Source organism: Bombina bombina, chromosome 4 (assembly GCF_027579735.1).
Source record: "Bombina bombina isolate aBomBom1 chromosome 4, aBomBom1.pri, whole genome shotgun sequence".
Classification (NCBI taxonomy): Eukaryota; Metazoa; Chordata; class Amphibia; order Anura; family Bombinatoridae; genus Bombina; species Bombina bombina.
This window is the reverse complement of record NC_069502.1, coordinates 837,091,101-837,114,599: the sequence shown is the minus strand read 5'-3', so window position 1 is coordinate 837,114,599 and position 23,499 is coordinate 837,091,101. Positions and strand designations below refer to the sequence as shown.

The 23,499-nt window shown below is 37.2% G+C and overlaps 2 protein-coding genes across 4 annotated transcripts in view; one reads left to right on the top strand and one right to left on the bottom strand.

Annotated features, from left to right (window-relative positions):
- The window catches only part of LOC128655638 (zinc finger protein OZF-like), a 30,168-nt gene extending 8,465 nt beyond the window's left edge, over nucleotides 1-21,703 (bottom strand). Inside the window, exons 1-4 of the mRNA XM_053709229.1 lie at nucleotides 21,618-21,703; nucleotides 20,094-20,187; nucleotides 12,302-12,406; nucleotides 11,023-11,170 (exon numbers count right to left, since the gene is read on the bottom strand). Of these exons, the coding sequence (XP_053565204.1) occupies nucleotides 11,023-11,170; nucleotides 12,302-12,406; nucleotides 20,094-20,159 (319 nt within the window). The 5' untranslated portion in view covers nucleotides 20,160-20,187; nucleotides 21,618-21,703. The remainder of the gene's footprint in view (nucleotides 1-11,022; nucleotides 11,171-12,301; nucleotides 12,407-20,093; nucleotides 20,188-21,617) is intronic.
- A 65-nt stretch (nucleotides 21,704-21,768) lies between these two features.
- LOC128657208 (oocyte zinc finger protein XlCOF6-like) overlaps nucleotides 21,769-23,499 on the top strand; it is a 135,721-nt gene continuing 133,990 nt past the window's right edge. For all 3 annotated transcript variants that reach the window (XM_053711465.1, XM_053711464.1, XM_053711463.1), the window contains exon 1: nucleotides 21,769-21,837. The gene's annotated coding sequence lies outside the window, so the exon portion shown is untranslated. The remainder of the gene's footprint in view (nucleotides 21,838-23,499) is intronic.

Sequence of the window (23,499 nt, the reverse complement as noted above, 5' to 3'; positions counted from 1 at the left end):
TTTGCATGCAGCAGAGGGTGAGAGAGAAGGGAAGACAAAGTATGTTTATGAACCAAATAGTTTTTATAATTTAAACCTGTCTGTACTGAGGCTCATTATTTTTATAGGGTGAAATAATATCAGAATCAGAGGTTGTTTTTTTAAGTGTGAAGCTTATACAATAGATCACTCACTTGTAGAGACATCTGATGGCTGAATATACTGTACAAGTTCTCTTTGTGTTCCTGTGTCTAGATTTTCATCACTGTGACCTGTTAGTTCCAATAGAGAATACATTTAGTTTATTTTTGTACAATGTATTCTATTTGATTTTTTTTTTAACCCTTTGAGTGCTAATGACGGCCCTGAACCGTCACAGAGTTTCCCATTCTGGTGCTAATGACGGCTCAGAGCCATCATTAGCACTCTCCCACCTTGAGGGAGATCTGAGGGTTCCCATCCACGGTGACGTCACTGTGCAACTTTATTTATACTTAACAATGTTAAGTATAGGAGCAGGGGGCATGCTGCTTAGAAGCCTGTATCTCAGGCATCTAAGCAGCTACAGACCCCCAAGACCCACTGTCGGAAAGGTAATCGCCTAGACTTTCCAACAGTGTAAGTCTTGGGGTTCTGAAAAAAAAAAATCTTAGCACCCAGGTGGGAAAGTGCTTAGCACTCAAAGGGTTAAAGATGATCTGTTGCTTGATAAACCTACATTTAAAAGGTACAGTCTAGGCCAAAATAAACTTTCATGATTCAGATAGAGCATGTCATTTTATACAATTTTCCAATTTACTTTTATCACCAATTTTGCTTTGTTCTCTTGGTATTCTTAGTTTAAAGCTTAACCTAGGAGGTTCATATGCTAATTTCTTAGACCTTGAAGGCCACCTCTTTTCAGAATGCATTTTAACAGTTTTTCACCACTAGAGGGTGTTAGTTCATGTATTTCATATAGATAACACTGTGCTCGTGCACGTGAAGTTATCTGGGAGCAGGCACTGATTGGCTAAACTGCAAGTCTGTCAAAAGAACTGAAATAAAGGGGCCGTTTGCAGAGGCTTAGATACAAGATAATCACAGAGGTTAAAAGTATATTAATATAACTGTGTTGGTTATGCAAAACTGGGGAATGGGTAATAAAGGGATTATCTATCTTTTAAAACAATAAAAATTCTGGTGTAGACTGTCCCTTTAACATTTACATTCAGCCAATGCGCATAACAACCTAAGAATGTGACATGCATTTCCTTCTAGTCTGTTGCTTAAAAGGACAGGAAACATTTTTTTTATTTCATGATTTAGAAAGCGCATGCAATTAAAGGGACTTGAAACACAAACATTTTCTTTCATGATTCAGATAGAGAATACGATTTTAAACAACTTTCCAATTTACTTCTATTATTTAATTTGCTTCATTCTCTTGTTATTCTTTGCTAAAAGGTTTATCTATCAAAAGTCATGAGCAGCATATAATCTAGGATCTAGCTGCTGATTGGTCGCTGCATATATATATATATATATATATATATATATATATATATCGATTGTCACTGGCTCACCCATGTGTTTAGTTAGAAACCAGTAGTGCATTGCTGCTCCTTCAACAATTGATGCCAAGAGAATAAAACAAATCAAATAATAGAATTAGAAAGTTGTTTAAAATTGTATTCTCTATCTGAATCATGTATATTGAGGGAGGGACAGTAGCAAAATCTTTTTCAGCCTCCTACACAACTTTAATTCTTAAGGGAGGGAAGGATCCATCCCAGAAGGAGTCATTTAGGCCTATTGCCTTATTAAATTCTGATTATAAGACTTTTACTTCTATTCTTGCCCAAAGATTGCAAAAAATATTAGTTAACATTATTCATAAGGATCAAGCTGGATTCCTAAATGCCCGTAACTCTTCAGCTAAAATCAGAGAGGTCCTGGTGGTATCAGAATTCTTTTTTAGAGCAGGGGTGGCGGAGGGGGGGGGGGGGAGAGGGGACTGATACCTGACCTAGCGGTAATCTCATTCGATGCAGAGAAGGCATTTGACTCAGTTCAACATGACCACCTCTTCCTTTCTCTGGAAAAGTTTGGTTTCAGAGGATGTTTTCTTAACTTTATTAAAAATTTATATGACAAACCTCATACAAAAATAATTGTTAATAATATTCTTTCTGCGCAAGTCACTTTGGGCAGGGGAACCCGCCAGGGCTGTCCCCTCTCCCCCCTCCTCTTTAACCTCTGCATCGAACCATTAGCAACCATGATTAGACAACATCTAGAAGGTATCAAAATAGGTAACTATGAACTAAAACTAGCCCTCTACGCCGATGACATACATATCTATCTATCAGATACTAAATCTAATATACCTAAGCTATTACGAATCATTGATCAATTTAGCTCATTTTCAGGTTATAGAATAAATACCACAAAATCAGAATTACAATGGCTAAGAAGAAACAATAACTCCCTGAGAAATATTCCTTTTCGTGTGGTCAAAAACTCATTTAAATATCTTGGTATTAATATCCCAAGTAACCCAAAAGACTTGTATAGCCTTAACATCCCTCCAGTTTTATTAAATTTTAAAGAAAAACTCAGAACATGGGAAAATCTACCACTCTCTATATCTGGAAGAATAGCGCTGTTTAAAATGGTTCTCTTCCCTAAATTGTTATATGTTTTACAGAATACAGCAATAATGCTTCTAGAGAGAGATGTTCGGGTAATAAATAGCATGCTTCGAAAATTTATCTGGCAGAGCAGAAAACCTAGGATCTCATTGAGTAAATTATCTTCTTCAAAAACCTATGGAGGTTTTGCTTTGCCAGATGTGAGATTGTACAATCTCGCTTCTCTAGCACGAACAGTAGCTGACTGGATCTTTCTTAAGGACTATGTGGTGAACAATGAACTTGAAGAAAAAATTTGTGACCCATATTTACCAAGGGCTTTGATTCATTGTGAGCCAAAAGAATGGCCAATTAGCATTAGAGAATTAAAAATGTTATCTAACCCACTAAAGGCCTGGTGGAAGATAGGAAAACTACTAGGAATAAACTGTCAGGTTTCACAATATCTGCCTCTAAGAGGCAACCCAAAATTCCAGGCGGGCCTGGATTCACGGGTTTTTAGAGACTGGCATTCATCAGGTCTAGACAAGATTGTATATTTTGTGGACCAAAAGAAAAAATGTATAAAACCTTTTGAAGAGCTCAAAAATGAGTTAAATCTTTCTAATAAAGAGTTCTTTGCGTATTTGCAGATAAGACACTATATTATTGATTTAATGAGGACAGCTAAGTGGTGCTGGGATCTAGGCAACTTAGAGGGCTGGCTTTCCCTAGTGAAAAAAGGGTTAATGTCCACCTCCCCATGCTATCAACTGCTGGGAACGAGCAAAGGGACACATGTTCTTGAAAAAGTGGCCAACGACTGGAATATAATGTTACCACAGGACAATGTTGATAGCAAATTTATACAATCCTCTATACATAAAGTGTCTCAAGCTACGATTTCAGCTACATGGAGAGAGGCGCATCTCAAACTCCTACATAAGTACTATTATACCCCTGAAAAAGGATATAAACTCCGGAATTTGAATTTTAATAAATGTCCCAAATGCTCTCTGATAGCTGCAGACTTGATTCATATGATGTGGTACTGCCCTTTGATTGGGCAGCTCTGGCGCAGAATAGAATTCTGGATGAAGACATCACTTAAGATCTCCCCTCTGGATCTGTCACTGACACAGGCGGTATTTTGTTTAAAGAATCAGGAAGCTCCTCAGCCTAATGAAAAATTAGTTATTTCAGTTATTCTATCAGCCAGATATTTGATATTTAAAAAATGGAAATTAAGAGAGTTACCAACAATAATGGAGATTAAAAATTTCCTTAAGAAACAATGTATTTTAGAACAGCGAGATACCAATATTGATAAGGATGCTGACATTAGATTATTTTTCAACAAGTGGGCAGCATTTATTAAAGCACTTCCAGCTCCAGAAATTGATCAGATAATTCTCCCTTTCCAGAATTCAGAACTAGTACTTTTGGGGATATGGTAATTAAAGTAGGGAAGAGAAGCGATCCTTACTCCCGCCCTTTTCTCTATCCCTTGCTCTCCTCTCGGGGGGTCTCCCCTTTTTTTTTTTTTTTTTTATGCTTCATGAGAAATGGATAATAGCCAATTGATTCAACTGTGATGGTGGGAAGAGGGAGAAGAGGGAGGAAAAAAGGAAAGTGGAAGGAAATTAGGAGGTAGGCTAGTGAAGGATTTAATCCACTAATACAGGCATAATATATAAATTAAAGTCGTAACCAATTAGGCTAATTGATTATAAATATAAATGGAGTGTGGGTTGGCTACTGGTTGGTAAGTGGCAATTAACCCTGGAATCTCTAATATGATGCCTAAGTATGGGGATGGATTATGTTTTTGGCTCTCTAAAAGTATTAATTTTTTAATTTTCAATCCCTACAGGCAGATGTTTTTTCTTCTTTTCTTTTTTCTGTACTAGATCTAGAGATTGTAGTTTTAGTGGAATTAATAATATCAACAATTGTGGATACAATAATGTTTATGGTTAAATGATGTACTGTATGTTGAAAATAATTTTGATTTAATGTATTATGTTGAAAATTAATAATAAAAAGGAAAAAAAAAATTGTATTCTCTATCTGAATCATGAAATTATTTTTTGGGGTTTTATGTCCCTTTAAAAAAACAACTGTCTAATTTACTTCTATTATCTAATTTGCTTCATTCTCTTGTTATCCTTTGCTGTAAAGCATATCTAGAGAGGCATATTAGCTGTTGATTGGTGGCTGCACATAGATGCCTTGTGTGATTGGCTCACCCATGTAAATCACTATTTCTTAAAAAAAAAGGATATCTAAAGAATGAAGCAAATTAGATAATAGAAGTAAATTTGAATGTTGTTTAAAATTGTATTCTCAATCTAATTCATGAAAGAAAAAAAAATTGGGTTTAGTGTCCCTTTAACCGCTTAGTGACAATTTTCTTACCGTTTGGGACTAGGGCTAATTTTACATTTCTGCAGTGTTTGTGTTTAGCTGTAACTTTCCTCTTACTCATTTACTGTACATTAAATGGACTTTCTAAAGATACCATTATTTTCATCATATCTTATAAATTACTAGAAAAAAATTGAAGAAAAACACATTTTTCTAACTTTGACCCCCAAAATCTGTTACACATCTACAACCACCAAAAAACACCCATGCTAAATAGCAGGGATATGCACAGACTAGGGCTGTGGCGAATATTTTCAAAAGTACAGACCTTAGTGAAGGACACCAAGGTACATTTCAAATTAGAAACATAAAAAACACTCACTTTACCGAGAGGGTAGTGGATGGTGAAACAGCCACCCAGCAGATGTGGTAGAGACAGTGAAGGAGTTTAAACATGCATGGGATAGGCATAAGGCTATGCTAGATATAATATAAGGCCAGGAACTAATGATAGTATTCAGAAATTTGGGCAGACTAGATGGGCCGAAGGGTTCCTATCTGCTGACACATTCTATGTTTCTATAAGTCAGGAGAGCGGCATTACAGACACCAATTAACTAGTCAGGGCAGTTTATTTATAATCCCTCTCTCACTGGATATCCCCCCTGCAGCATAGCAATGCTCCATATAGCATGGGCAGCACTTTTCATGTACTCTCATCAGCACCCAGAAATAAAATATGTATCTGTGGTGAAGCAGGACTGGATTCCACCTGAGTACAAGCAGGACAGAATTGTTAAAACCTCTCCTAGATATATTCTCTACAGAGAGCCTGTTTTAACCCTTCACTCTCCCCTGGGTGGTCTCAGCATGCAGACCCCCTGGCTGTTAACATATTCACTGGGGGTTCCAGTGCAAAGAGAACAGCAGGCTCTTACGATTGGCTGCTTTGACTCCAATCCTTCTCAGATAGTATCATGTGTCTCCAGGAGGCTCCTGCTCCTGGGACACAGGATTGGGGGGAGTCTGGAACCCCTGTTTAAATAGAATCCTGGAGGCTCCTGCTGATAGTACACATGATACTGTCTGAGAATAATTGGAGACAGAGCAGCAAGTTTAAAGAGGCTGCTGGTGGGCTCTGCATCTCGTGACCAAAACCACCCACCTTTATATTAATAGAATAATCATCATGGTTGGTTACTTACTTGGCTAGGTAAGGTTTTTCAGAGTAGACAGCGGTCTTCTACACACAGACACCAGCACCAACGCTGCCGCACAGATCAAGGAATGAGGGCGGGTCATGACTCATGGGTGATTGACACAGGCTGCACTGCAGGCAGCTTGCTACTTCCATCTCTTTCACTCACTTTTTCGCTACTGAGTGGCATCCCACGGGCACGGGCCCAATCCTGCTAAATGTGGCGCTGCGTACGTCAAGCCGAAGAGTCAGGACCAACATTCATCTGTCCTACCCCTCCGCACCATAAACTGTGTGGTGGACACTGCAAGGGCCAGTCACGGACACCAGGGCCCGCGCACGGACAACTTGCCTATCCCTGCTAAATAGTTTCTAAATTTTGTCCTCAATTTAGAAATACCCAATCTTTACATGTTCTTTGCTTTTTTTTTTGCAAGTTATAGAGCAATAAGTACATTTTGTTATTTACAAACCATTTTTTTTTTATTTGCATAAGCTACATTGTAACACTGATATCTGTCAGGAATCTCTGAATAACCCTTTACATGTATATATTTTTTTTAGTAGACAACCCAAAGTATTAATCTAGGTCCATTTTGGTATATTTCATGCCACTATTTCACCGCCAAATGCGATCAAATAAAAAAATCGTTAACTTTTTGTACTAACATTTTCACAATTTTTAGGTTTCTCACTAAAATTATTTACAAACAGCTTGTGCAATTATGGCACAAATGGTTGTAAATGCTTCTCTGGTATCCACTTTGTTCAGAAATAGCAGACATTTATGGCTTTGGCATTACTTTTTGGTAATTAAAAGGCAACTAAATGCCGCTGCGCACCACATTTGTATTATGCCCAGCAGTGAAGGGGTTAATTAAGCAGCTTGTAGGGAGCTTGAAGGGTTAATTTGAGCTTTAGTGTAGAGATCAGTCTCCACCCGACACATCCCACCCCCTGATCCCTCTCAAACAGCTCTCTTCCCTCCCCCACCTCACTATTGTCACCACCATCTTTAGTACTACTGGTATACTGGCAGAAAGTCTGCCAGTATAATTTTTTTTTTAAATATATTTTCTGCAGTGTAGGCTCCCCATATACCAAACAACTAGAAAAACTAATTGTATAAAGAATACAATAGAATTCACAGCAGAGATTGCCACAGATTATATATCATATGAACACCAAATAATGGATTCAGATAAATATTACATTATATGTTTTAAAAAGTTCCATAACATTCATACCTTGAAATCTTTATTAAAGCAACTAGGAACCAACATTCACACAGTAGTAGCGGTTAGAAAATTAAAAACACTTAAACCCAGTCATGCATATTTGTTTTGTTGTATATAGATATATAGATCAATATGGGCATACTTAAAATTATATAAAGAGTAAGCTAAGCCCTTACAATCCGAGGGCTGATTAACTTTTAACTGTTAGTCTAAAGTAGGCACCATGATTGACCAGCTATTAGCAGAAAATTTCTAGTTTTAAGACAAGGGTAAGCAAGTTAAAAATGGCAGACAGGAGAGACAAAGCTGCTCCTGCTGGACCCCTGATGCGCGTTTCACAGAACGCTTCCTCAGAGGGGGTGCGGGCCGCCGCTACCCGGCGTGATTTATGTGCCTATTGAGCCCACCTTCCTAACATCATAGGTTGCCCATTATAGAAAACAGGTATCCGATTGGTTCAAGGATCTGTCAGTCAAACCGGTTAACTCTGACGTGGATTATCTTACAGCGCAACCGGAGGGCGTGAGTCATAGGGCGTGTTTCCAGCAGCGGTAGAACCAGTCACAGTTAGTATACTGGGGGTGTGTGAGAACTGCTCTGTGACGATTGGACGATCACAGAGTAGTGTAAACAAAAGATTCGGATCGTGTGTTACATTCGCTTACAAAGATATAATTGATCATATTGAAACTCGGAACTTAGGAGTTATTGTAAGCATAAATACAAGTTTGGGTAAAATACAAGAGATAATAAGAACGATCGTAGTTGAAAAACTTGAAAAAAACCCTGGTACGTGAAAGTGCCGTATAAGCACTATTTGTGCATTATAATACAAAAATATCATTGATCATATTTAAACCCTGGACGTAAAGGTTTTTTTAATATAGATACGACATATCAGTAGATTATGGAAAATAATGAGAACAATTGTATGATAAAGAGAAAAAGACAACATAATGCAAAGAAGTGCCTGAATAGCACTACTGATGCATGTGATGAAAATAATATATACAATTGTATGCATATTCAGAAATATCTGAAAATTCCTAAATAGGGTGCTTTTAACAAAGTTGGAATATGCTATGAAGTTATGGTCTATATACAACATATGAGTGGAATTTTTACAAACAAAGAGATAAATTGTTCGCAACAAATATAGTGAATATTCAAAAAGATATTCTGTCATATACATTGATGCTGATCAATGCTGTTTACATATTTTTACCAAATGAAAAGTCAACATTGTAAGATACTCCTAAATAGAGATATATATTCTCTTTATCGTTATTAACTGTAATTTTTTACAATGAACTGACCTCATAAAGTAGTTTGATTATTGATTGAATTCTATTTGCAATATTAAATGTTGCGGACTTGCAGACAATCTTTACTGATGAAAAAGAAGGTACACTTCTGAACTACAAAAATGATGTAAAGTGTTTTACTATAGAATCATTAATCATAAGGGGCCAAATGCCTGGTTATATATAGAGCCAGAAGATCATGATAATCTATGTCAAAGATTGCTACTTATAGATTACACTCAAGGGTGAATATTATAATTGTGATAATAAGTATTAAAAAAGATTAGTAATATTAAAAATCAAAAGTTATGGTACAAATACTTAGAGGATAAGAGTGAATAAAAGTGAAAATCAAGAAATAATGAGTAACTGTCTAGTTACTAATTAGTAATGTGCAAGTATTGAAATATATATTTTATAATAGGATTCAGTTACCTATTATGTTGCTAGTCAATGACATGTGAATAGAAATTGCTCTAATATACCACCCAACCTCCCTGAGCCCCCCCCCCCCAAACAGCTCTCTAACCCTCCCCCCTCTAACTATTTGCCACCATTTTGGGTACTGGCAGCTGTCCCACTTTGCAATAAACGTTGACTTTTTTTTTTTAGAAATCCCAAATTTTTATGTAGTGTAGCTGTCCCCCCTCAATACCCTCCTCGATCTCTTTCCCAACATTATTCCCCCGCTGTCTCCTAGGACTTCTTGCTTAGTGGTCGCACGCACGCTTAAAAAAAGGGTATTGCAGGATGCCTCAATATCGAGGCATCAATACAATACCCTAAAAGCGCCTGGAAGCGATCATGATCACTTCCAGCGCTTTAAAACCCTGAGGAAGTACAGGGTACATCCTTGGTCATTAAGTGACAGTTTTTCTAGGACGTACCCTGTACGTCCTTGGTCCTTAAGGGGCTAAAGTGATAGTAAAGTCTCCCCTTTAAAAAATCAGATGCTGAATGTTAGTGATGTTTTAAATGGAGTTTAATTCATCAGTTGTAATGAAGATGCGCTATAACTTACTTTTTAACCCCTTGAGTGCTAACAACGGCTCTGAGCCGTCGCAGAGTGTCCCACTCTGGTGCTAACGGCGGCTCAGAGCCGTCGCTAGCACTCTCCCACCTTAAGGGAGATCTGAGGGCTCCTACCCGCTCCTACTCCGACGATCGGGCCTGCATAGTGACAGGCATCACCGGGGCTTCAGGTTTTGTGCGGTGAAGTCACGCGCAATGATGTGATTACGTCACCATGCAAAAACCTTAAATCACCTTAGCACCCAGGTGGGAAAGTGCTTAGCACTCATAGGGTTTTTAATATAGATATGAAGTTCAAATACCTCGCGCTCCGCCAGCCAGTTTAACATTACATTTTCTGTGAGCTAGCGGTTTCAATGGTAGTCCAATCAGTATTCTAGCTACAACAAAAGTTACATATGGGGAGAGCACTAATTGGACAACAATACAAACTGTTAGCTCACAGAAAAAAATTGACTTTTGAAGTGGGTAGCGGAGCATTTGAATTTTATATCTATATTAAAAAGTGTTATTGTGCATCTTCATTACAACTGATTACTTAAAGGGACAGTATACACTCATTTTCATATAACTGCATGCAATAGACACTACTATAAAGAATAAGATGCACAGATACTGATATAAAAATCCAGTATAAAACGGTTTAAAAACTTACTTAGAAGCTCTCAGTTTAGCTCCGTTGAAAAGGTAGCTGGAAAGCCCACTGAAAGTGGGAAATAAGACACTCCCCCCCCCCCCCTTCTTTTGCATATGAAAAGACAGTTTACACAAGCAGGAGCAAGCTGGAGAAGGTAGCTGACAGTATTCACATAAAACTTTGGGGCTTGGTTAGGAGTCTGAAAATCAGAGCAATGTTCTTTAAAAATAAGCAAAACTATACATTTTAAAAAAAAAACAAAAAACCTTTATGGGCTATATAAATAGATCATCTACAAAACATTTATGCAAAGAAAAAATGAGTGTATAATGTCCCTTTAAATGCCATCTAAAATATCACTAACATTCCAGATCTGTTTTTATAAAGGGAGAGTTTATCATCATCACTGTAAATAAATGTGTGCATATAAAAATATTCATATATACTGTAATTGCATTAATATCCCTGACAAACTTTTTGCCTCTCACACCCTTGAAAAAAATGTTTTAATATTTATTCAGTATAAAAATTGTTTATAATCAGACAGCTCATTAGATCACACATGACGGATTCACTGTAGATTTACTCTCTATCATTCACATCAGTAGTGTTTGTGCATTTCCTCAGTGAGATATTTATTACTACACAGCGTTACCTGAGCTCTCATTTCCTGGGATCTCCATAGTCCTTAGTGCTTGGTGAGTCTCCATCATGACGTCCTTGTAAAGCTCCTTGTGTCCCTCTATATACTCCCACTCCTCCATAGAGAAATACACAGCAACATCATCACACTTTATAGGCACCTGAAATACACACAACTCATTCAGCACTGACACAGGGACTGGTTCTGTCACACACTTTTACTGACAGAGCAAGGATACATACAGAGACACAGAAAAAAGTTAGGAAAATACTCAAAGGGCCAGACAGGTAAATAAAAAGAGTTACTGAGCCCTGGCACTAGTATAATGTCACATTCCCCAGCAGTGCACACCTCTATAATCAGTTGGTGAATGCTGCTGCAATAGGGGGGGGTGGATTTTTCCTGTAATGGTGAAATTCTATAGAGAAAATTTTAACCAAAGACCAAAGGCTGGAATGTGACCTTTAGAGACAAATATTTGCCACCACTAACCAGAACAAACTATTACAATCTAGATTACAAGTCAAGAGAGACTTTGGTCAGCGTTTTAGTATTTTTCAATTTGGTATTAGAATTCACCGGTTAAAATATTTCTGAAAGACTTGTTTGTCGTGGGCAACTTAGTTAGTGCATCACATGCTTATAATGAGATGCGCTAAATAGTGTGCTGGAAAAAATTACCATGATATTCCCAGCTGAATATCACGTGCACAATGCCTAGACTGATACATTTTTAATATTGCTTTTTAAAAGCTGTAAACTGTTACTGCAAGCAGTTCCACTGGCATTATAGGCTCCATAACCCCTCTGCAATAAACACATAAACTGACACACCCTCATAGCATTTAACCTCTAAATTGCCAGGTCCCATTACAGTAATTCCCCACAACCACTATACCCCCTAACAGTATTTTTTTAGGTGGTTGTAACTTTTTTTTTGCATAAACAAATTTTTTTGAAATGTGCCAGCTTTGTGGGCATCCTCAGTGATAAGAAATGCTAAAAACTTTACATAAATATTTTAATATTTTTTGCCTAATATAATATAATAATATATTTTTGGATGTTTTTTTTTTTCAGATTACCCTTGCTTTTTAAAGTATATACACAAAGATACATATATTTGGTCCTTAGTATGAAAAGGTTATATACCCCATGTACAGAATGAGCGAGGACATGTCAGGCTGCAATCAGCATATTCTAATCATTTGAAAAGATGTTAATATGTGTAAATAAACAAATACAGCCAGTGACAGGGACATGCAGATGTTATTATGACATATTCCATCACCTCCCCTGTCAGCAGGTACATGATCTGCAGGGTGTGAGTCAGTATCCTCTCTGTTGTCATCTTGTCCCTGGTCATGTCACTCACTGTCAGTGAGTTATTCACACGCTGCAAGAATAAAACATAAAAACATCACTGACTCCTCTCACATCACTTGTGTGTATCCTGTTATCACATCATGGAAAAGCATTGCAAAATATCTGCACCTACAGTAAATATTTTAATAGTATACAGGTATACCTCACTTTACAGCACTTCGCTAATACAGCGCTTTGTGGAGCTGAAGTTCAACCTCCAAGGATTTTGAAACAGCGCTACATTCATCGTAAGATTGCGAGAAACGTGACCGGCACCATTTTGTTATGCACAGTTAACTCTGTTTACCTCATTACAGTGCAATCTGTGTCTCAGTGCTATAGTCTGGCACATTTTACTACAGTAATTGTCACTTTTTTACAGGCACAGTTTTTATTGAATACTAATTGAATTCTGTGCTGTGCTAAACTAAACTTAGCAATATTGCACCCCTGAAATATGATAGTTTAAACACGTTTTCAAGTTTTTAAACGCACTGGCAAGTGAAAAGAAAGCTAAAACCACATTGTTTCACTTTAAGGCGGTTTTCGCTTTTCAGCGGGGCTCTGGTCCCTAACCCGCTGTATGAGTGAGGTATACCTGTATATGCACAGTATAAATCAGGAATGAATTGTTGCGTTGCAAAATATCTGCACACACAATAAATATTGTATAGATGCACAGTATATATCAGTAATTAAAGGGACACTAAACCCAAAAAAATTCTCTCATGAGTCAAGTAGAGCAGTGATTTGCAACCTTTTTTTTCCCGTGGCACACTTTTTTACATTAAAAAAATCCTGTGGCACACCACCATCCCAAAATTTTACAAAATCACACATTGTAGCCTAATACAGGATATATATACAGTATGTATACACATATATACACACACACACACACATGTGCTGCCATGCCTCCTACAAACTATACATGACATATTGACATTCATTCACAAACACCCCCGCACTGTTGTCAGTCTGCCGCGGCACACCTGAGGATCTCTCATGGCACACTAGTGTGCCACGGCACACTGGTTGAAAAACACTGAAGTAGAGAATACAATTTTAAACAACATTATAATTTACTTGTATTATCTAATTTGCTTCATTCCTTAGATATTGTTTGCTGAAGAAATAGCAATTCACATGTGTGAGCCAATCACACGAGGCATCTATGTGCAGCAACCAATCAGAAGCCACTGAGCCTATCTAGATATGCTTTTCAGCAAAGTATATCAAGAGAATTAAGCAAATTAGATAATAGAAGTAAATTAGAAAGTTGTTTAAAATTGTACTCTCTTTCTGAATCTTGAAAGAAAAAATGTGGGTTTCATGTCCCTTTAAGTGCCCCAAGGCAGAACAAACTGCGATCTACGATGACATCGCAGAAAATGTAGCATGTCTGCAGAAAGAACTGGCAGGTCCGTTGCGCTAACTGATTGGCCAATATTAGTCACTCTGCTCAATGATTGGCGGTAATCTGACCAATTGTTTGCACTCCTTATACTTAGCAACTACCGGCACGTTACTGACAATAAGTTTGGTGCAATGCAACCAGTGAAGGATTGATGCGCTGTTTCTCTGAACTTTAACCACCAAAATGGGAGGAGTTGCGTTGATAGCTCTGGGATCCGAGGTGAGTAAGTGTTAGGGTTTTTCATATCACACTGTGCTATAAGCTTATTACCAGTGCACTGTTTTACCAGACTAGCATCGCATTTTACCGGTCAGTCTGCCATGTGCCCCCCAAATATTATTCCTTCTCTGGATCCCTGTCCTGCCAATAATCTTGCAGGAGGAGGTGGTGGCCACTAATCATTATTTTAATATCACTGCACTGCAGCCGTTATGTTTGTAAAGGAATCTTTGTGCACCGTGCCTCCCTTTCATCCCTGTAACATCACAGCTCTTTCTGACATGGTAATTAGGAAGGGAAGTAGCTATGTCCACAGTTCAGTATTAAATAAATGGGCAACTTTCACTGGTAAGTTAATTGTAAAAGATATTCACCTGCTCTATGAACACTTTCAATTAGTTTCATCAGAGAAATCACTAGGCAATCACAATAATATATACAGTAGTTTTAAAAAAGCCTTGCATATGCCTGTTATTCCATGAAAATCTCAACTGCAGAAGGACAGAAAGGAGAGTCCCTGTTATTTAGAGTCTGTTTGTTCTGGGATAGAATATACAATTACTGTGGTGGCAGGGGCTATTCTCAAACTTTTGGCTAGATCACGAGTTTTGTCGGTAAGGCTGTGCGTTGCTAACGCTCCTTTTTTTCTTACCGCTCCCTTTAAACAACGCTGGTATTATGAGTTTTCTTTAAGCCGGCGTTAGCCTCAGAAAAGTGAGCTTTGAGCAAAATTTAGCTCCACATCTCACCTCGATACCAGCGTTGCTTACGGTAGCGGTAAGCTGGCAAAATGCGCTTGTGCACGATTTCCCCATAGGAAACAATGGGGCTGAGCTGGCTGAAAAAAAACCTAACACCTGCAAAAAAGCAGCGTTCAGCTCCTAACGCAGCCCCATTGTTTCCTATGGGGAAATTAATTTTATGTCTACAGCTAACACCCTAACATGAACCCGAGTCTAAACACCCCTAATCTTACACTTATTAACCCCTAATCTGCCGCCCCCGCTATCGCTGACACCTGCATTATATTATTAACCCCAAATCTGCTGTTCCGGACACCGCCGCCACCTACATTATACTTTTAAACCCCTAATCTGCTGCCCCCCAACGTCGCCGCAACCTACCTACATTTATTAACCCCTAATCTGCCGCCGCCAACGTCGCCGCCACTATAATAAAGTTATTAACCCCTAAATCTAAGTCTAACCCTAACCCCCCCCCAAGTTAAATATAATTTAAATTAAACGAAATTAATTTAACATAATTAAATAAATTAATCCTATTGCAAACTAAATACTTACTGATAAAATAAACCCTAAGCTAGATACAATATAACTAATAGTTACATTTGTATCTAGCTTAGGGTTTATTTTTATTTTACAGGCAACTTTGTATTTATTTTAACTAGGTACAATAGTTATTAAATAGTTATTAACTGTTTAATAACTACCTAGATAAAATAAGTACAAAATTACCTGTAAAATAAATCCTAACCTAAGTTACAATTACACCTAACACTACACTATCATGTACCTAGTTAAAATAAATACAAAGTTGCCTGTAAAATAAAAATAAACCCTAAGCTAGATACAAATGTAACTATTAGTTATATTGTAGCTAGCTTACGGTTAATTTATCGGTAAGTATTTAGTTTTAAATAGGATTAATTTATTTAATTATGTTAAATTAATTTAGTTTAATTTAAATTATATTTAAGTTAGGGGGGGTTAGACTTAGGTTTAGGGGTTAATAAATTTATTATAGTAGCAGCGACGTTGGGGTCGGAAGATTAGAGGTTAATAAATGTAGGTAGGTGTCGGCGACGTTGGGGGGGCAGATTAGGGGTTAATAAATATAATGTAGGTGTTGGCGATGTTAGGGGCAACAGATTAGGGGTTCATAGGTATAATGTAGGTGGCGGCGATTGGGTGTTAGTGTACTTTTATGGGTGTTAGTGTACTTTTTAGCACTTTAGTTAAGAGTTTTATGTTCCAGCGTTAGCCCATAAAACTCTTAACTACTGACTTTTAAATGCGGTAGGAGTCTGGACAGGAGAGGCTGTACTGCTCACTTCTTCCAAGGCTCATAATAACAGCATTAGGCAAATCCCATTAAAAAGATAGGATACGCAATTGACGTAAGGGGATTTGCGGTAGCCTCGAGTCGCGGAAAAAAAGTGAGCGGTACACCTGTACCTGCCAGACTCGTAATACCAGCGGGCGGTAAAAAGCAGCGTTAGGACCCCTTAACGCTGCTTTTTTACCCTAACACCAAACTCGTGATCTAGCCGTTTATTACATGTGTTATTGCTCACAGGAGGGTGCTCACACTGACAGGCTTCCTACTGCAACACTGACTGACAGCTAGCAGAGAAACTGATATTGTACAGCAAACTGCATACCAGCTCTGCCCTGTTTTATTGCAATTCCAGCACACTTTTTTATGCTCCTTCTATACAGATCGTTATCTGCTCTGAGAGGAGGCTTTCAGAGTTCCGATCAGTCACAACTACAGTGATTTATAGCTGACTACTGGGACTCAGTAAAGAGACTCAGTGTTTTCTTTTTGTTGTGAGTGATCGGAACTCTGAAGGCCTAAACTTTGCAATGGGGGTCCAGTGGATGTCAGACCCGTAAAACACAGAGTATAACCATCTATATACTAGAAGATGGGTGAGGGGTGCTGTAGGAATTTATTTATGATCTATGTTGCTATAGCAACCACTGACACTGATCTGTTAATCAGCATAAAGGGGCGGCACAACGCATTGAGTGACCTAACTCTGCTGCCTGCGCGTCTTCAGACAGAGAGGATGAAGCTACAGATTCACTGATGTGCGCACGCTCAGAAATACAGGTCGGTAGTAGACTCAGTGAATTACTGGAGCTCTACAACTTAAATTTTCGTGGGCAGTGGAACTTATATATATTTTTTAAATTAAAATATTTCAAAATGCCTAAAAAATATGTAACAGATGCACATTGAGAAAAAAAGATAACTTTAGATGTACAATGAGAATGTTGCAAGATATAAAACGACTATAATGTCCCTTTAAAAAACTCTCGATATATTAACACCTTGTTCACTGTAATTGTCTTTTAATGTCCAAACAAACTATATATATATATATATATTGCTTATACACACTCCATACGTATCACCTGCCATTTATATGCTAAAAATAAAACACTGCAGCTGGGTTAAAGTCAACAGCAATGTACTGCACTGGTGAGCCAATGGCAAGAGACAGCGTGTGTAGCCACCAGTCAGTTCCCTGCTAGCTCAGAGAAGTGCATTTCTGCTGAAAATATGTGCATGATTTTCAACAAAGGATGTCAAAAGAACAAAGTATATTTGATCATAAAACTGGATTTAAAAGTGTTTTAAAGGAACAGTAAAGTAAAAATTAAACTGTCATGATTCAGATAAGGCATGAAAATTTTAAACAACTTTCCAATTTACTTTTGTCATCAAATTTTGTTTTGTTCTGTTGGTATTCTTTCATAAACCTAGGTAGGCTAATAGGCTGATTTCTTAGCCTCTCCAGGTATGAACAATTTGTGATGCTACATGTGAAAGTTTACCATGTTTTAAAGAAATGTTTTATTTGTTTATTTTGTTCTAAATAAATACACGCGTGTTAAAACTGAATTTCATTTAAAAATGACCTGCAGAAAAATTTTCACTACAAAAAAATCTCATCGCAGAAAGTGAAAAAAAAATTCTGCCTCTGGAATTAAGTGTTGCATTGCTAAATATTTGCAAAGTAAATATTGTATATATGCACAGTATATATCAGTAGTAATTAGGTGTTGCATTGCTAAATATCTGCACACACAGTAAATATTGTATATGTACAGTATATGTCAGGAATTAAGTGTTGCATTGCTAAATATCTGCAAAAACAGTAAACATTGTATATATGCACCGTATATGTCAGGAATTAAGTGTTGCATTGTTAAATATCTGCAAACACAGTAAATATTGTATAGATGCACAGTATATGTCAGGAATTAAGTGTTGCATTGCTAAATATCTGCAAACACAGTAAATATTGTATAGATGCACAGTATATGTCAGGAATTAAGTGTTGCATTGCTAAATATCTGCAAACACAGTAAATATTGTATAGATGCACATTATGTGTCAGGAATTAAGTGTTGCATTGCTAAATATCTGCAAACACAGTAAATATTGTATAGATGCACAGTATGTGTCAGGAATTAAGTGTTGCATTGCTAAATATCTGCAAACACAGTAAATATTGTATATATGCACAGTATATGTCAGGAATTAAAGGGATATAATACATGTAATAAATGTTTAATTATATGTAGCTAAAAAAGACTTTGCAATATACTTTCATTATTTGTTTTGTTCCATTTTCCCTCTGAATTGTTTTTGTTTCTAGAACGTATGGGAGCTGCCATGTTTGATCTTAAGTTGCCCCTTATCTGTTTCCCCTGCTGAAGATAATTAGGGGCAGTTATAAAGCAGGTAATAAAAGCAGACATTTTGCCCAGCTTTCAGTGTTCTTCACAGAAAATGTTGCCAGCCAGGTTTCATTAGGAAGTATCCGGGTGGCATTATGAAGTATCCAGGTGTCATTAGGAAGTATCCGGTGGCATTAGGAAGTATCCGGGTGGCATTAGGAAGTAGCCGGGTGTCATTATGAAGTATCCGGGTGTCATTATGAAGTAGCCGGGTGTCATTATGAAGTAGCCGGGTGTCATTATGAAGTAGTGTGGGGGCAGTGTAATATTTTCTAATATTATATAATTGTCTGCATAATTTAACATAAATGTATTTAATGATAAATAAAAAGGAACATTTTTAACATTAGCTAATTGTAACTTAATATTGGCTAAAATTTGAGCAGGGTTAGTCAGTAAAATCAAGTCTTGTGGTGCACCTGCTAAAAAGGTCCTGGGGAGAACACTGGCTTTATTTACACAAACAGAGATAAAAAGAAAACTTGTTCAAACATGACTTTATAGAATCTAAAATAATTTATAGAAATTAAACCTTTAAACATATATTTTCAATATTTACACTAATATAATTGTAAAAATACATCTACATATTATTTCTAAGACTAATCTTTGCTTTGAATACATCATGATGCCTAGCATGTATTTACTGTTTAATTCTTAACGTACCATGTCGTTAAGGGTTTGTTTAATATAGCGCTATTATACCCTCCCTTCTGGTCTGGGTAAGAAGCGGTCTTGACGCAATGCAAACCCCATAGAAAGAACAGGGACGTACAGGGTACGGTGCTGGTCCTTATGGGGTTAACATCTCTTGCAAAAGATGTGCATGAAAAATACATTTTATAAGAATTTAAATGGTCATTTTGTTTGCAACATTCACACTGATTTGCAGTCCAGGGGCACAATCCTTGAGAAACTTCTTGAATATCTCCTTTGCTGAGGGCAATTAAGGAAAAATATAACCGAGCTCTTGCACTGATCAAGCAATCACTGTGTAATATGTTGCAAGGTCAGTTTCTGGATCCTACAAGATTACATTCCAGTATCTTTGCATGCAGTTTAAAAAAAAAAAAAAAAAAAACACACACAAATTATATAGCGATAAACAACAGGATATCCAGGTAACATGCACAATTAAATTACCAGGATGTGAGTAGACTAACCAGCTAGTCGGTGTACGACGTACAGGCATTTTCTATATATGACATATGTACACTTGCTTATGGCCATTCTATACAGCAGCACTTCCACTTCTGCACAAATTACTACTTGTTTATACCATATAAATACCAGTTTATTCTTTATTAGCCTAAGCCTGACATCACTTCATAAGCTGCATATTGCTGGTCAGTGTATGGGGATGATAGAACAAGTAACAAAAGGCTGCTGGGAAATAACAGTCTACTCGGGTGAATTTCTACAAGAGAATATTCCCAAAACAACTCTACACTTTTGTTTTTGCGCAAACACAATAAATTTAAACACCAGCTTTCTTTACCTCTGAGCATCTGTCACCTCTTGCTGCTAAGCAACTAATACACATATTCACTGCAGGAGGTTACCGTGGTGTTGTTATGATATTTTCTCACCTCTCCTGTCAGCAGGTAGAGAATCTCCCGGATGTGATTCAGGATCCGCTCAGGCTTCTTGTTCATGATCAGTGAAATTCTGTAACACTGAGACCTGAACAGTGGGGAATACATGACAGAAATTACAGATAAGGGACAATTGGCCATAGACACACAGATATATATATATATATATATATATACAGATACTAAAGACACACACCTGAAATATATCTGTATATATGTATACCCCACACATTTACACACACAAACTAACAAATACCCAGGTCACTTATCCCTACATTTATCTGTAACACTTTCAAACAAATACACACATATTCAACACCCACTCACAACTGATGATAAAGGCTGTTTTGTGTTTGAGAAAAAGATACATACGTAATAGTACAGTAAAAATGCATTAGATAGAGCTAGTTCATATTATAAAGTCTCCCTCTGTATCTCCCACACACTCAATCCTCTCCCGAATATTTGACATACAGATATATAATATTATCGAGAGGATCCCTCTGACTCACAAACAAATCCCCCTTCACAGTACCTTATATAGAGCTATAATACTATAGTGAGGTTCCCTCTGACTCTTTTTCATACACATACACATCAATAGTACCTTATATATATCATATTATATAAAGGTTTCCTCTGCTTCAAACAAAGCCATCTCATCAGTATCTTATGTACAAATATATAATATTCCAGCAAGTTTCCCTCTGTCTCACACACACAGCCCCCCCCCCCCCTTAATTAGTACATTATATAAAAATATAGAATATTAATGAAAGGCTCCCTCTGCCTCACACACACAGCCCCCTACCCAGTACATTAAATACAGATATATAATGTTATAGAGAGGTTCCCTCTACCTTACATACACACAGCCCCATCCACAGTACCTTATATACACATATATAATATTATAGAGATGTTCCCTGTCTCACACAGACCCCACTCCCCAGTACATTATATATAAATATATATTAGAGAGGTACCCACTGCCTCCCACACATAGAGCCCCCCACCAGTACCTTATATACAGATATCTAATATTATTGAGGTTCCTTGTGCCTCTCACAAGCCACCTCCCCAGTACCATATATATATATATATATATATATAAAAATATATAAATATATATATATATATATATATATATATACTGTTCTACAACATTATAGAGGTTTCCTTTTGGATTAAGCAAGACAAAAAGGGAGAGCGCTAAGAAAATTAAGCTGGCTCAAATAAAACAAATAATATATATAAAAATTGCTTAACATATGTGGATTAAGGACGATATCTAATAATTTGCAATAAGGCAATTCTAATAAGAGGTTTCCTTTTACACACATACACCACCTTACATAAAGTTATTAAATATTATAGAGAGCTTCCCTCCCCCTCACACAGTCCCTTATATACAGATATATAATTGTATAAGGAGGTTATCTGCTTAAAAATCGTCTGCAGTATATTTTAAAAAAAGAGATAGTTATTATTGATCTTCATTATGACATACACAGTTACCTCCATGTAACCACCGTACTGAGATTGTAGCAGTTTATACCACACAACACTTCATGTGTGCAGCGATCTAATTGCAATGCACTCACTGTGCCTCCTGGTGGTGCCAGCTAACAGGAAGCTGCATTAAAAGTTCCTGTCCTGCTTGTGACGTCACCGGTCCTGCAACTCGAAGGGACCTAGTTGCTATACAAAAAAGTATCACTATGGCGGCTTCACAAAGGTAAATATGAGCAAATACATAATTGTATAGTGTTATATAATTCTATATACTGTACTAAAGAAGGACGGTATGAGTGTGTTTATTAGGCAGCAGGCAGAGGGATCCTTACAGTATGATATATCTGTATGTAATGTACTGGGGAGGCCTGGCCGAGGGAGCTGTGTAGAAGACGGAACTCCTCTATATTATATATCTGTATAAATGTGCTGGGGAGGGGTTGGGTGTGTGAGAGGGGCAAGCAAAGTATCCTCACTATAGTATTATATTTCTCTCTCTATTGTATTGTGGAGGGGGTTTGTGTGTGTGTGATAAAGAGGAAAGCTCTATACAGTATTATAAATCTATATATAAGGTACTGGGGAGGGGGCTGTGTGTGTAATAGAGGAAGAGGGAACCTCTCTATATATATATCTGTATATATAATGTACTGGGGAGGGGTTCTATGTGTGTGAGAGATTATCTCTATATAAAGTACTGGGGATGGAGTGTTGTATGTGAGGCAGAGGGGACCTCTTTATAGTATTTGCATATGTTGCACTGGGGAGGGAACTGTGTGTATTATATATCAATATATACGGTACTTGTGAGGGTCAGTGTGTGTGAAGCAGATGTAACCTCTCTATAATATTATATATCTGTATATAAAGTAAAGGTAAAGAGCTGTCTGTGTAAGGCAGAGGGAACCTCTCTATACTATTATATATTATTGATTTATAAGGTACTGCTGAGGGGCTCTGTGTGTGAGGCAGAGGGAACCTCTCTATAATATTATATATCTGTATATAAGGTACTTGGGAGGGTGCTCTATTTGTGAGTCAGAGGGGACTGAGGAATAGTGAGGAAAGCTCTCTATAATATTGTATTTCTGCATAAAAGTTATCTGGGAAGAGGGCTGTGTGTGTGGCAAATGCTTTGTACGCCTGTATAGTGTTTAATGTGTACATATAAAGTGTTGTGTGTGTGGTTAAGACATTTTGAACCTCTCTATAGTACTGTATATCTCTACATAACGTGCTGTAGGAGGGGGTGGTGCATGTGAGACAGAGGGCATCTCAGTTAAAGGGACAGTTCACCCAAAACATTATTTCTCCCCTTTAAATTATTCCCAATGATCCTTTTAACCTGCTAGAGTGTATTCAATTGGTTACAAGTAGCTCCTTTACTCCTATTTCAGCATTTGAAATAGCTGGTTTAGCCTGTGGCATTGCCACCTACACTGAACAAATTAATACTGGAGTATAGGCTATTGAATAGACTAAGTATACACAGCCAGCATAAGAGATTACACTCTCAGTGGGATGCAGGATAGTTAAGTAATAAAATGATAATTTTCCATTGTTCTCTCTATGTATTGAGCTTTGGTGTTCCAGCCAAATAAAAGATAAGGAAGCAAGTCTGTTTACACAAACTTAGAACATAATGAGATCTGATATCACCTTTAAGTTCAACCCATTGTAATAGGCTGTGGTTTCAAAGCACAAAATCAGCTACTTCATATACACAAATAAGCATGAAAATGGAATTTCTCAAATATTTTATACTCTGCAGTTGGTATAACAAGTAATTTAAAATACATTAATGGAAAAACAATTTTACAGTGTACTGTCCCTTTAAGTGTCTGTCCCCAAGGAAGAACATGCTGTGATCTGAGATGTCATTGCA